The 14,080-nt window shown below is 43.4% G+C and overlaps 1 protein-coding gene across 1 annotated transcript in view; it reads right to left on the bottom strand.

The window, feature by feature from the left end:
* ATP1A3 (ATPase Na+/K+ transporting subunit alpha 3) overlaps positions 1 to 14,080 on the bottom strand; it is a 116,747-nt gene that overhangs the window by 18,047 nt on the left and 84,620 nt on the right. Inside the window, exons 9-14 of the mRNA XM_077456651.1 lie at positions 12,159 to 12,357; positions 9,878 to 9,987; positions 9,575 to 9,709; positions 5,853 to 6,045; positions 4,698 to 4,873; positions 4,142 to 4,278 (exon numbers count right to left, since the gene is read on the bottom strand). Coding sequence (XP_077312777.1) covers positions 4,142 to 4,278; positions 4,698 to 4,873; positions 5,853 to 6,045; positions 9,575 to 9,709; positions 9,878 to 9,987; positions 12,159 to 12,357 — 950 coding nt within the window. The remainder of the gene's footprint in view (positions 1 to 4,141; positions 4,279 to 4,697; positions 4,874 to 5,852; positions 6,046 to 9,574; positions 9,710 to 9,877; positions 9,988 to 12,158; positions 12,358 to 14,080) is intronic.

Here is a 14,080-nt window from a genome sequence, read left to right as displayed (position 1 = left end):
ACCCTTAACTGGCAATACCTCAAAATGTGGATGGGTGTCCACATACTTATGGCTATAGATCAGGTGTGATGGTCAAGTTTTTATTGACCTTTGGACATACTGTATAGTATATGTATACAGGAGAATCCATGGATGCTTCCTGAGTCGGTGGTTTAGCCTAACAGTTATTCTATAAGGGTGATGGACTTACTGTATATCCCTAAGAAACATGCTTAGCATCTTGTTGACTTCATTTTGCAAAGAAGACAGTCTGTTCTAAAGGCTATAGAGAGTCTTATTTGGTACTAAATAGGTGTACTTAATAAAGTGGCCAATGTACATAGACCCGCTAGTTTCATATTTTTTATTAATATTATTTTTTATTGGCTGCCTTTAACCACACATTGGCTGCACACATTATATATATATATATATATATATATATATATATATATATATATATATATATATATATATATATATATATATATATATATATATAAAAATTCTGTGTGTAGTTTTTATATATATATAAGTCTTGTAGGCACCATTCAGTTATCCCCAGAGTGCCCTCTGTTGGTTAAAGGCAGTCAATAAAAAATAATATTAATAATAAAATTATTAAGTACACCTATTTAGTACCAAATAAGACTCTACACATAATAAAAAAAAATTTTTTTATATATATATATATATATATATATATATACACATGCATACACACACATACACACACAGTATCTCACAAAAGTGAGTACACCCCTCATATTTTTGTAAATATTTTATTCCATCTTTTCATGTGACAACACTGAAAAAATGACACTTTGCTACAATGTAAAGTAGTGAGTGTACAGCTTGTATAACAGTGTACATTTTCTGTCCCCCTCAAAACAACTTGACACACAGCCATTAATGTCTAAACCGCTGGCAACAAAAGTGAGTACACCCCTAAGTGAAAATGTACAAAATGGGCCCAAAGTGTCAATATTTTGTGTGGCCACCATTATTTTCCAGCACTGCCTTAACCCTCTTGGGCATGGAGGTCACCAGAGCCTCACAGATTGCCACTGGAGTCCTCTTCCACTCCTCCATGACGACAGCTGGTGGATGTTAGAGACCTTGCGCTCCTCCATCTTCCATTTGAGGATACCTCACAGATGCTAATTGGGTTTAGGTCTGGAGACATGCTTGGCCAGTCCATCACCTTTACCCTCAGCTTCTTTAGCAAGGCAGAGTGGTGATCTTGGAGGTGATTTTGGGGTCGTTATGTTGGAATAGTCTTGTGTTCAGCAAACTGTTTGCGGGCTTTCTTGTGCATCATCTTTAGAAGAGGCTTCCTTCTGGGACGACAGCCATGCAGACCATTTTGATGCAGTGTGAGGCATATGGTCTGAGCACTGACAGGCTGACCCTCCACCCCTTCAACCTCTGCAGCAATGCTGGCAGCACTCATATGTCTCATTCCCAAAGACAACCTCTGGATATGATGCTGAGCACATGCACTCAAATTTTTTGGTCGACCATGGCAAGGCCTGTTCTGAGTGGAACCTGTCCTGTTAAACCTCTGTATGGTCTTGACCACTGTGCTACAGTTCAGTTTCAGGGTCATGGCAATCTTCTTATAGCCTAGGCCAACTTTATGTAGGCCAATAATTCTTTTTTTCAGATCCTTTAAAGAGTTCTTTGCCATGAGGTACCATGTTGAACTTCCAGTGACCAGTAAGAGAGTGAGAGTGATAACACCAAATTTAACACACCTGCTCCCCATTCATACCTGAGACCTTGTAACACTAACAAGTCACTTGACACCGGGGAGGGAAAATGGCTAATTGGGCCCAATTTGGACATTTTCACTTAGGGGTGTACTCACTTTTACTGCCAGCGGTTTAGACATTAATGGCTGTGTGTTGAGTTATTTTGAGGGGACCACACATTTACATAGTTAGACAAGCTGTACACAAACTACTTTACATTGTAGCAAACGTCTGTAATTTCTTCAGTGTTGTCACATGAAAATTTATAATAAAATATTTACAAAAATGTGAGGGTGTACTCAATTTTGTGAAATACTGAATATACACACACACACATATATATATATATATATATATATATATATATATACACACATACATACTGTATATATACATACTGTATATATACATATCAAATAAAAAAATATATACAGTATATTTTATATAAATTTCTTCATTGTTGCCACATGAAAAGATATAATAAAATATTTACAAAATGTGAGGTGTGTACTCACTTTTGTGAGATACTGTGTGTGTGTATATATACACACACACTCACACAGTATTTATATAAAATAAACGATAGAAGTATATCAAAACTAGAGTTCTGAACAATATGGTTAAAAGTGAGAGTTGGAATCTACTGCTGCATACACACGAGCGGAATGTCTGACAGAAAAAGTCAGACAGAAGCTTTTCACCGTATATTCCGATCGCGTGTATGCCTCATCTGACTTTTTTTTCCCGAAAATTCTGATGGCCCTAGAAATAGAATGTGCTCTAAATATTTCCAACAGAACCAATTCCTATCACAAAAAACCAAAGACGACGCAAGCTCTGAACGAGACGGAAGCTATTGGCTACTGGCTATTGAACTTCCTTTTTCTAGTCCCGTTGTACGTCAAGTCCGCCCCGACCTATGGGCACGCTGCCGCAGCAAGAGCCCAACTACTCCTATGCAAGCCACCATACAGCTACAGCGATTCGCACAGGAGAGCCAAACTGCCACCGTATAACAAGAGCAGCTGGTCGGCAAGTAGTTAATCTCTGCATTCTACAACAAAGGCATTTTAGAGTCAAGCTGATAAGGTGTTCCAAAATAAAATAAAAAAAAGACCCCCTCCCCCAAAAAAAAAATTAAAAAAAAAACCTGCAAGACATCACATACTAGCTCATTATGAAATACCTTAAAACTATGCCCTCCAATGCACTCCGCTACCACGGCCGACATCTTTCACCAGAGTTACTTCCGCATTTGCGGGCTCTGGCACTGTGATTGGCCTGAGCTGTGATGACGTCACGGCACGGGTCCTGAAGAAATGGCACCAGCGGGCCGTTTCTTCAGTGCACATGTGCTGATGACATAGGCAGCAGCACCTATAGTAAATATCTCCTAAACGGTGCAAGTTTTAAAGATGTTTACAGTACCTACAGGTAAGAGTTATTATAGGCACAAGTGTAGGTACAAGTGGTGTAACAGAGTTTACAACCACTTTAATGTCTCTTGCAATTGTTGATGTAAATGAGCTAATATGTGGAATTCCAACAAAATGACAGCCATAAAAAGATAAATAAGAAAAAAATTAAAAATAAAGAGCCTCCATCCCTCCGTGCTCGAGCGCAGAAGCGCACACGTGTAAACGGTATTCACATTACACATATGAGGTATCACTGCGAACGTTAGAGCAAGAGCAATAATTATAGAACTAGACCTCTAATATAACTCAATAGAGGTAACCTGTAAAGGTGTTTAAAGCATCATCATAGAGATTTTTTAGGTACCATAGTTTTGTCGCCATTCCACGAGTGTGCGCAATTTTAAAGCGTGACATGTTAGGTATCTATTTACTTGGCTTAACATCATCTTTCACATTATACAAGAACATTGGGGTAAATATTGGGTTTTGTTTTTAATTCATTAAAGTGTATTTTTTCCCCAAAAAATTGTGTTTGCAAAACCGCTGTGCAAATACCGTGCAAGATAAAAACTTGCAACAATCGCCATTTTATTCCCTAGGGCAGTGATGGTGAACCTTGGCACCCCAGATGTTTTGGAACTACATTTCCCATGATGCTCCACTACACTGCAGCGTGCATGAGCATCATGGGAAATGTAGTTCCAAAACATCTGGGGTGCCAAGGTTCGCCATCACTGCCCTAGGGTGTCTGCTAACAAAAAAAAAAAATGTATAATGTTTGTGAATTTAAGTATTTTTTTTTGCAAAAAATACTGATTTAAACTTGTAAAGAAAATGTGCCAGAAAAAGCCTGATCGGTAAGTTTGTTCTTTGAGAGGTTGGACGGGATTTTGTGACGGTTCTATTTTCCATTTTGTCACCTATCATGCTGTCTATCTCGTGTTTTTTCTTCATCTCTTTACCTTGGCTGGTTGCATCTTTTTACCATACCTGGGATTAACCTGGGAGACGGGGATGTTGAGTCTGGCTGCAATGTCCTCCACTGTTTCATTACCCTCTGAGATGATGCCCACTCCCTTGGCAATTGCCTTTGCTGTGATTGGATGATCTCCAGTTACCATGATAACCTAAGGAAAATAATTAGTAAATGAGCACGAGCACTGTATACTCAATTTTAAACATTTATTAGTCTTTTCCCATCTCAATGCCTTAAAAGATAAGAATACAGAAGAAATATGCATTTTTAATGCCGAAAATAAATACAGAACTAAATTTATTTTTATTTTTAAGATCTGCTCAGAGTTCAGCTTTAAAGAAAAAAAAATGGGAAAGCTTCAACGCATTGATTTACTTTGCATTTGTTAGCACATGGTTTTGGTTTTTCATCAGGTTGGTGTGACGGTCTACGTTTAGGTCCTGGACCATAGGTAGAGAAAAAAAAAAAAACGCTTGTCGCAAGACCTCCTATCATATTCACATCCTCAACCTTCGGAAAACTGGGATCCCCTACTACATCAATATTTTTTGTTCAGCCTACTCTGCTTACCTTGATGCCTGCACTTCTGCACTTTCCCACAGCATCAGGCACTGCTGCTCTAGGTGGGTCAATCATAGACATGAGCCCCACAAAGCACAGGTTCTCAGTGCTGAAATTAAGGTCCTCGGTATCAAAAGCAAAGCCCTTTGGGTGCAGCTCCTCTGGGAAGTAGTAGTGGCAAAAGCCTGGAGGTAAGAAGATAATAAAAAAATAAATAAATTAGGCTTATTGATTTATTATTAAAAGAGGAGCTCCCCTGACAAAATAACATTGCTGACCATAGTATCTAGGAAACACTGACAATGTGGTAAAAGGGTCATTCTTGCCTTGATAGGGCTAGTCTACCAAGATGAAGAAGATCCTTTGTCTGTAATTTTTAATAAGAGACAGTAATACGAAAGATTTAGAATTTCTCTCGCACTCAACATTATTATGGGTCTCATCACTGAAAATGCCAGAAAGAAGGGGTATCTGCTAGTGGTGCACCGAAATAAAAATTCCGGTGCCGAAACCGAAAATTCAAGATGCACAAAAAAAAAAAGAAAAATAGGTAAAATTCAAGTGGAAGTAAACCCATCAATTTAAAACCGTTAAAAAAAAAAAAAAGGCATGCCGGGAATGCTAATTGCACATTGGCTGTGCTCTCAGCCAAACTATCAAACCATCCAATGGCTGGTGTCATAACGAATCACATGTGCAGCACCATAGCAGTTGAAGATTAAACAGAGGGAAAGATGGCAGCTTCCTTGGCTGAAAACGATAGGGGAGTTTACTTCCACTTTAAATTAATGTGGCAGGCTTTTTTGGATTGAAGTTGATAGGACGCAATTTGGCATTGAAGTCAATAGGGGGAATTTTTGCATTGAAGTCAATAGGATGCGATTTCGCATTGAAGTCAGTTTGATGCAGGATGCCATTATCGGCACTTTTGGCAAAATGCTGATAACCCTATTTTCGGATAATGATTTTCGGCAGTATCTGTTTTGCCCATGGCAGCCAGTTAGTTATACAATATTATGTTGCTAGGACTAACTGGAAAATGAATGGGAAAAAAGGAAGGAGGAGATTGGGTGGCAACACAAAGATAGTTCTTCCTTCAGACACTTTCAAAAACCTGGTCCTAGTTTCCTTTTCCAGTTTCCCCAGTGTTACAAGTCTACACACCTAATACTCTCTCGCCAAGTCCCCCCAGTTCCATGTATGCATTCTGGAAAGCCTCTTTCAGCTCATCGTCCAACGGCTGCTCTTTGCCTTGGATCATGATGGTGGAGCAGACATCCAGAATCCTTTCTGGGGCTCCCTTCATTACCAGCATGTAACGGTTATCATTGGGGTCCTCGGTTTCATGGATTGACAGCTGTTAAGGAAGAAATGGCAAGAAGCAGATATAATGATTAGTTAAGAAGATCTTACGATAGTTAGTGCATGGCTCAATATAAGGGACTATGTACATTACTACTAAACCGTGTCTTCACAAATGCATCATGACACCTGGTAGAGGTTGTCATAATGCATTTGTGCATCATGACAACCTCTACCAGGTGTCTTGATGCATGTAAGGGGCATTATACTTAATGACCAACCATGTAGGGGGCATACTTCTCACTGACTACCAATGTAAGGAAAACTCTTCCCACTGACCATCAAGGTAGGGGCATTCAATATTAATTAGGCCAACGCCACTTGGCAAATTCAATAGAATTACACCAATTTTTAGCTATCTGTAAAGAAGGCATTCTCACAACCACTGTAAGGGGCGTTCTTGCCACTGACCACTAATGCAAGGGGCATGTTCCAATATCCACCCCACTATTAATATTTTTTAGAAAGGGTTCTCTGAGACCTGAATACTTTTCTATTGGTTACAGTGAGGAGAAAATCTCATATATGCTCTCAACTATTTTCCTGTATACTCTTTAAAAATCTTACAAAACCTCACATTTAGGTGTTACAATGAAATGTAAGCACAGCTTGGTCATGGCAAGGCTGTACACTCCAGGCATGAATTGGTTAGGCCCAAGCAACCTGCAGTCACGGCGGTCTGGGACAGTCCAGGGAGGCAGAGTTAAAAAGCTTTTATGTTATTATGAAATGAATGTTAAGAAGGATTAGGCTGGGATCCTACAGCAGCTGGGACTAATCTGTACAGAGAGAGATCGACAAAGGCAGAGCAGGAGGGTGAGGGGCAGGAATGAAGAGCCAATGAGAAAAATGCCGGTAAGGAAGTTAAGGTAGACAGAGATAATACGGTATGTCAGCCTTTCTCAACCAGAGTGTTTTCAGAGGTTACTAGGAGTTCCTTGAGCAATGCTCAATCTCTGCCTCAGAATTGTAACCACTGACCAATGATCCCTTTAGATATCTGTACTGGGGCATTCTCTTCCCATTGACCACCAATGTAAGAGGCAAACTTCCCACTGACCACCAATGTAAGGGACATTCTTCCCACTAACCACCAATGTAAGGGGCATTATACTTAATGACCAACCATGTAGGGGGCATTCTTCTCATTGACTACCAATGTAAGTAAACATCTTCCCACTGACATCAGGGTAGGGGCATTCTACTTAATGACTACCAATTTAAGGAACATTCTTCCCACTGACCACCAATGTAAGGAGCATTCTTCCTACTAACCACTAGGGGTGAACTCAATGTTCAAGGTGAATGTAAGTTCGCCTCGAACATTGGGCGTACGCCGAACAGGGAATATTATGGGGCGTTGGTGGGAAATCACGCGATCTCGCAGTGCATTGATGTCTCATGATTGGCCAACACATGCACCTGACCTGCATGCTTTGGCCAATCACAGCGTGCCGCTGCTAGAGCCATTATCGGCCAAAGGCTCATGGCTCAGGGGGACTAAGTCCACGCCCCACACAATATAAGGCTGCTTACATAGTGGCTGTGGATAGTGTGTGATTGTGGACGGAGATAGATTGAGCTAGATTAGGCAGGCAGGTTAGTTAGTGGTAGTTTATTTAATTGTTTAACTGCATTTAGTGTAGATTAGATATTCATAGACTATTCAGTCAGTACAGGCAGTGTAGTATATATAACACAGTGTATTGAAGTGGTTAAGGGGAACCCCGTGGAAAAATGTAACAAAAAAATAGCGTGGAGGTCCCCCCCAAAATCCATACTAGACCCTTATCCAAGCAAGCAGCCATGGCAGGCCAGAGAAGGGGGGTATGAGCGAATGCCCCCCCCCTCCTGAACCTTACCAGGCCGCTTGCCCTCAACATGGGAAGGGTGCTTTGGGGGGCCCTAACTCACCTTGTCCCCATGTTGATGAGGGCAAGGGCCTCATCCCCACAACCCTTGCCCAGTGGTTGTAGGGGTCTGCGGGAGGGGGGCCCCCACCCCCGAATGTGAATATGTGAATGGGTATCAGGCATTGTACCTTTACCTATTCACCAAAACAAAACTGTCAAAAAATTAAAAACAGGAGGCTTTTTAAAAAAAATAAATAAAGGAATTGTCCAAAATGAAGTGTCCTGCAATGTCCATCCATTTTAAATCACAGCGACCAGACCCAAAAAATAGAAGAAAAAAGCTCCACCTCGACATGACGTCAGAGGGGGGCTGAGTCACCCCGTTACGTCACCAGATGGCCCCACCCTTGCCTATATAGCAGCTGTCAAAGCCTACCCTCTTACATTGGGGGGCGGGATCTGTGGGCCCCCTTGTTAAAGGGGTCTCCCAGATCCTGATAAGCCCCCCACCTGCAGACCCCCACAACCACCGGGCAAGGGTTGTGGAGATGAGGCCCTTGTCCCCATCAACATGGGGACAAGGTGCTTTGAAGCACCCTCCCCATGTTGAGGGCAAGCGGCCTGTATGGTTCAGGAGGGGGGACGCTCACTCCACCCCTCCTCCCTTTTCCTGGCCTGCCGTGGCTGCTTGCTTGGATAAGGGTCTGGTATGGATTTTGGGGGGGGACCCCACGCCATTTAAAAAAAAAAAAATCTTGGCTTGGAGTTCCCCTTAAAATCCATACCAGACTCGAAGGGCCTGGTATTGATTTTGGGGGGAGGGGGGGGGACCCACGCTATTTTTTTTACATTTTGGTGTGGAGTTCCCCTTAATATCCAGGAGAATTGATTTTGGGTTGTCCTTTGGTGATAGATTTGGAAAGTTATGGTAAAAGCAAGAAAAATATAGTTAAATTTAAAAAAATGTTTTGTTTTTTTTTTGGAGGGGGGGACCCCATGCTATTTTTTTTACATTTTGCCGTGGAGTTCCCCTTAATATCCAGGAGAATTGGTTTTGGGTTGTCCTTTGGTGGAAGGTTATGGTAATAGCAAGAAAAATATAGTTACATTTAAAAAAATGTTTTTTTTTGTTTTTTTTGGGGGGGGGGGGGAGGGGGGGATTTGTTTCACCCCTTAGACGGGAAGGGGTTAAGATAGACTCTCAGTTGGATGCTGCTCAAGACATCCAGATTGTTCACTTTTGGGGTTCTCATGCCCTTTGGGGATCCCTTGTTGGGATGGGCCATGTCTACATTTTCCATATAGAGTAGTACAGTATGTACCACAGGCACTTGGACAGTATACACCCCGATTAGGGTTCTGGATGAATTGAAACGCTTTGGGGTTCAAAACATTTATCCTTTTGGTCATCTGTTGTGGTGATATATCATGATCCCAATAGAATTATGTATTTTTGATGTTACTTGTGGCTTTTAATGCTTGTACAATAAACTCGTCATGTTTTAAACCTTTTTGTTGTGTGCCATCAAATTCCCAACCAGTTACCAAAAAGTTTTTCTGATATGCGTTAGGGTTGGAGGCATTTGCAATCACATCAGACCTATTTTATTTAATAAATAGACATTCCTGGTGCCCTGTATAGACTTTGCATAAATGGTGCCCTGCACTCACCTGGTACTTATTGGTGGAATTGAAAGGAATCTCTGCCACCTTCTTGTACTTCTCCCTCATGGCCTTAACCGATCCACAGGACAGCTCAATGCATTTCAGGAGAGCCGATTCGGAGGCATCACCTGCCACATCCCTCTAGGGAGCAGAAACGTACCCCGTTACCCATGGACACCAACACTCTTCTTGCATAACACGCAGTGAGGCCGATATACAGAGACACATACACGGTAAGCGGGACATACGACAAGACGAGAAGCCACACACAGTGACACAATGCTACACAGCTCCCGTCGAGGCACACACCTTCAGAACGGGAATGTTGTCATTTCCTGCTTTGAAGACCGCGCGGTTGCATAAGGAAGCGATCCGAGCCAAGGCCACCCAGGTGGGGGAACTCTTATCAAATGAGGCACCTGAAATAGAATACAAGAGGGGAGAAAGGAAACCGATGAGATGCGGGTAAGAGGTTACAGCAGCCTTTCTCAACCAGGGTCCTGTGGAACCTTAGGGTTTCTCCAGATGTTGCTAGGGGTTCCTTAGGCAAGGAGTTCCTTGAGTTCCCACTGAAAACAATGATCTTTTTAGAGATTTCTCCCACTGACCACAAATATAAGGAACATTTTCCCCAGTGGCCATCACAATAATGTACAGTGAGCTATAGAGATGGTACTTATTACTAGACATACCCCCCTTGTTCAGTTCGCAGCAGAACAGGGTAAAAAGTTCTAACTCAAATGGCGAACCCCATTGGAGTTAAACAGGAAAAATGAAAAGTGACAATTTTGAAAGCTTATATTCAAGTAATTGGTCATAAAGGGGGTATGGGGGTCTTATTACTGCCCTGGGGGACATGTTTTTTTTTTAAGCAATCTTTTTTTTAGGAGCAGTGATTTTAATTATGCTTCAAGTGCAACAATAACAAATGAAAAATTCCTTTAAATATAGTGCCGGGGGGGGGGGGGGGGGGGCGGTCCCCTTAGTCTGCCTGTAAAGTGGTGAATCTGTAGCATGTATAGAACATGCTGCAGCAAAAAAATTCTAAAAGAAAAAAAACAAGTCAAATCACATTTAAATGCCGGAAAAAAAAGTGCCCCCCTCCCAAAATCCCATCAGACACTTATCCTGGCATGCAGCCTGTCAGGTCATGAAAGAGGGTAGACGAGTGCTCCCCCCTCCCCTGAATGATACCAGGTCACATGCCCTCAACATTGGGGATGGGTGCTTTTAGGGCAGAGGGGGCTCTGCTCCCCTCACTCCAAAACACCTTGTCCCTATGTTGATGGAAACAAGGGATTCATCCCCACAAACGTGGCCAGTGGTTGTGGAGGTCTATGGGTGGGGGGCGTATCAGAATCTGGAAGCCCCCTAGCCCTCCATGTGAATGAGTATTGGGTACATAGTACCCCTACCCATTCATCTAAAAAGTGTACAAAAAATAAATAAAAACAGGAGTTTGTAACAAATCCTTTATTAAAAAACATGGGGGGGGGGGGGGTGGGATCCTATAAGCCCCCTGCCTGCAGACCCCTACAACCATCAACCACGGTTGTGGGGATGAGGCCCTCGTCCATCAACATGGGGATAAGGTGCTTTGGGTGGGGGGGGCATGTGGCCTGGTATGGTTCGGGGGAGTGCTCAAATGACCCCAGCTTTCTTGACCTGCCAGGTTGCATGCACAGATGAGGGTCTGGTATGGATTTGGGGGGGACCCCACGCCATTTTTTGAAACATTTGGGGTGGTTTAACCACTTTTTTCATTCAGCTATCAGCGGGGAAAGCCATTGACAGCTGATGACTTATCAGTTGTTAAGGACGCCACGGCCGGCTTCACGGACACATTTCTTAACAACCAGCTTTACACTAAGCTTTGCCCAATCAGGGCACAGAATGCATGGTGCAGCGCTCAGTTCATTACAGGGTATTCGGTGGGTCGAACACCCTGCAAATTTGGGTGTTGGGTGAATGGCCAAACAGGCAAATGTTAGGCCCAAACTCATACTCGGGGGAACTGTTCACCCAACACTACTTATTACTAAGGCCGCGTACACACGCGGGGACTGTTCGCTCAACTTTGTCCGCTGAACAGTGTTTCGGCGGACAGTCCGCTCGTGTGTGGGCTTTCAGCGGACAGTTTCAGCGGACAGTCTGCTGAACAAAGTTTTTCGGAAATTCCGAAAAACTGTCCGCTGAAACAGAGTTTCAGCGAACAGTCCCCTCGTGTGTAGGCTTGTTCGTCAAACTAAGTTCCGCGCATGCTTAGAAAGGATTTACACGCCGAAGTTTGCATTGCAGTGTATAGGACATCGTATTTTTCGTCCCGTCGTACCTGCCGTTCACGTCATCGCGCACGGTTTCAGCGGACTGTTCGTTCGTCGTGTGTGGGCAAGTCCGTCCATGCTAATTTTGAGCGGACTGTCCGCTGAAACTGTTTGACGGACAAAGTTGAGCGAACAGTCCCCGCGTGTGTACGCGGCCTAAGGGTTCCCTGAGACCAGAAAGTTATTTCAAGGGTTAAAAGGTAAAAAAGTTGAGAAAGGCTGGGTTACAGTGTAGAAGGGATCAGTGCTGCCCAAGACTCCCAGACCTGACTGGTCCTCTGTGGTGTCCGCCTCATGGATCTGGTTATCGAACCACATGTGTGCTACCGTCATACGGTTTTGTGTCAGTGTTCCGGTCTTATCAGAGCAGATGGTCGATGTAGACCCCAGGGTTTCTACAGCTTCCAAGTTCTTCACAAGGCAATTTTTGCGAGCCATTCGTTTGGCGGTTAGGGTTAGGCATACCTGTGAAAGTAAGAGAATAACAGTTATGGCTTCCTCTCATAAATGTAGTTCATGACAGTACAGGCGGTCCCTGGGTTACGAACAAGTTAGGGACTGTAGGTTTGTTCTCAAGTTGAATTTGTTTGCAAGTCGAAACAGTACATTTCTAAGTGTAACTCCAGCCTGTGCAGTATTGTGGGATGTTCCGGGTGCTCACTCATGCAGTCATGTTATTTGGGGCTCTTGTGGCCATGCAGTACTGCAGTGTGGGATGTGTCGAGCACTGCATGAGGTTGCTCAGCTGTACCCGGGACCAGTGTGGAGCACAAGCAGCCAGCAGTGACCTCATGCCACCTCCGTTCGTAAGTAGGAGTCGTTCGTAACTCAGATGTTCGTAACCTGGGGGACTGCCTGTAATCTATGATATATGACATCATAGCAAAACCACCAAAATGTCACTCAAAAGAGCCTAATGCAAAGTTAAGACACAAACTCCACTTTACTAGCCAGAATATTTGTAAGTAGTGCATATATTCTTAACCATTTAAGCCCCGGGCCATTTTCCAGCTAAAAGGACCAAGCCCCTTTTTGTGATTCGGCACTGCGTCGCTTTAACTGACAATTGCGCTTGCGTATTCCTGTTCAAATTTAATGCGATTCTTTGCAGTGTGATTTGAGCCCATTCATTTTGAATGGGCTCAAATTGCACCGCAAAAGGTATCGGTACTTCGACATCAGCAGGGTACTTGGCCAAAAGTTCTCTGTACTCGCCGATAAAAATGGTATTAATGCAACCCTACACCTCTAAGTGAAAATGTCCAAATTGGGCCCAAAGTGTCAATATTTTGTGTGGCCACCATTATTTTCCAGCACTACCTTAACCCTCTTTGGCATGGAGTTCACCAGAGCTTCACAGGTTGCCAGTGTAGTCCTCTTCCACTCCTCCATGATGATATCACGGAGATGGTGGATGTTAGAGACATTGCACTCCTCCACTTTCCATTTGAGGATGCTCAATAGGGTTTAGGTCTGGAGACATGCTTAGCCAGTAAATCATCTTACCCTCAGCTTCTTTAGCAAGGCAGGGGTTATCCTGGAGGTGTGTTTGGGGTCGATATCATGTTGGAATACTGCCCTGCGACCCAGTCTCTGAAGGGAGGGGATCATGCTCTGCTTCAGTATGTCACAGTACATGTTGGCATTCATGGTTCCCTCAATGAAGTGTAGCTCCCCAGTGTCGGCAGCACTCATGCAGCCCCAGATCATGACACTCCCACCACCATGCTTGATTGTAGGAAAGACACACTTGTTTTTGTACGCCTTACCTGGTTTCTGCCAAACACGATTGACACCATCAGAACCAAATACGTTTATCTTGGTCTCATCAGACCACAGGACATGGTTCCAGTAATCCTTGTCCTTAGTCTGTTTGTCTTCAGCAAACTGTTTGCGGGCTTTCTTGTGCAACATCTTTAGAAGAGGCTTCCTTCTGGGATTACAGCCATGCAGACCAATTTGATGCAGTGTGCGGTGTATGGTCTGAGCACTGACAGGCTGTCACCCCCCCCCCCCCCCCCACACACACACACCCCTTCAACCTCTGCAGCAATGCTGGCAGCACCCATATGTCTATTTCCCAAACACAACCTCTGGATAGGATGCTGAGCATGTGCACTCAACTTCTTTGGTCTACCATGGCGAGGCCTGTTCTGAGTGGAACCTGTCCTGTTAAACCGCTGTATGG

The sequence above is a fragment of the Lithobates pipiens genome, unplaced genomic scaffold, assembly GCF_037356315.1.
Source record: "Lithobates pipiens isolate NorthernLeopardFrog02 unplaced genomic scaffold, aLitPip1_a1.2 Scaffold_27, whole genome shotgun sequence".
Lineage (NCBI taxonomy): Eukaryota > Metazoa > Chordata > Amphibia > Anura > Ranidae > Lithobates > Lithobates pipiens.
The sequence above is the reverse complement of the archived record's forward strand: the minus strand, read 5'-3'. Positions and strand labels throughout refer to the sequence as shown.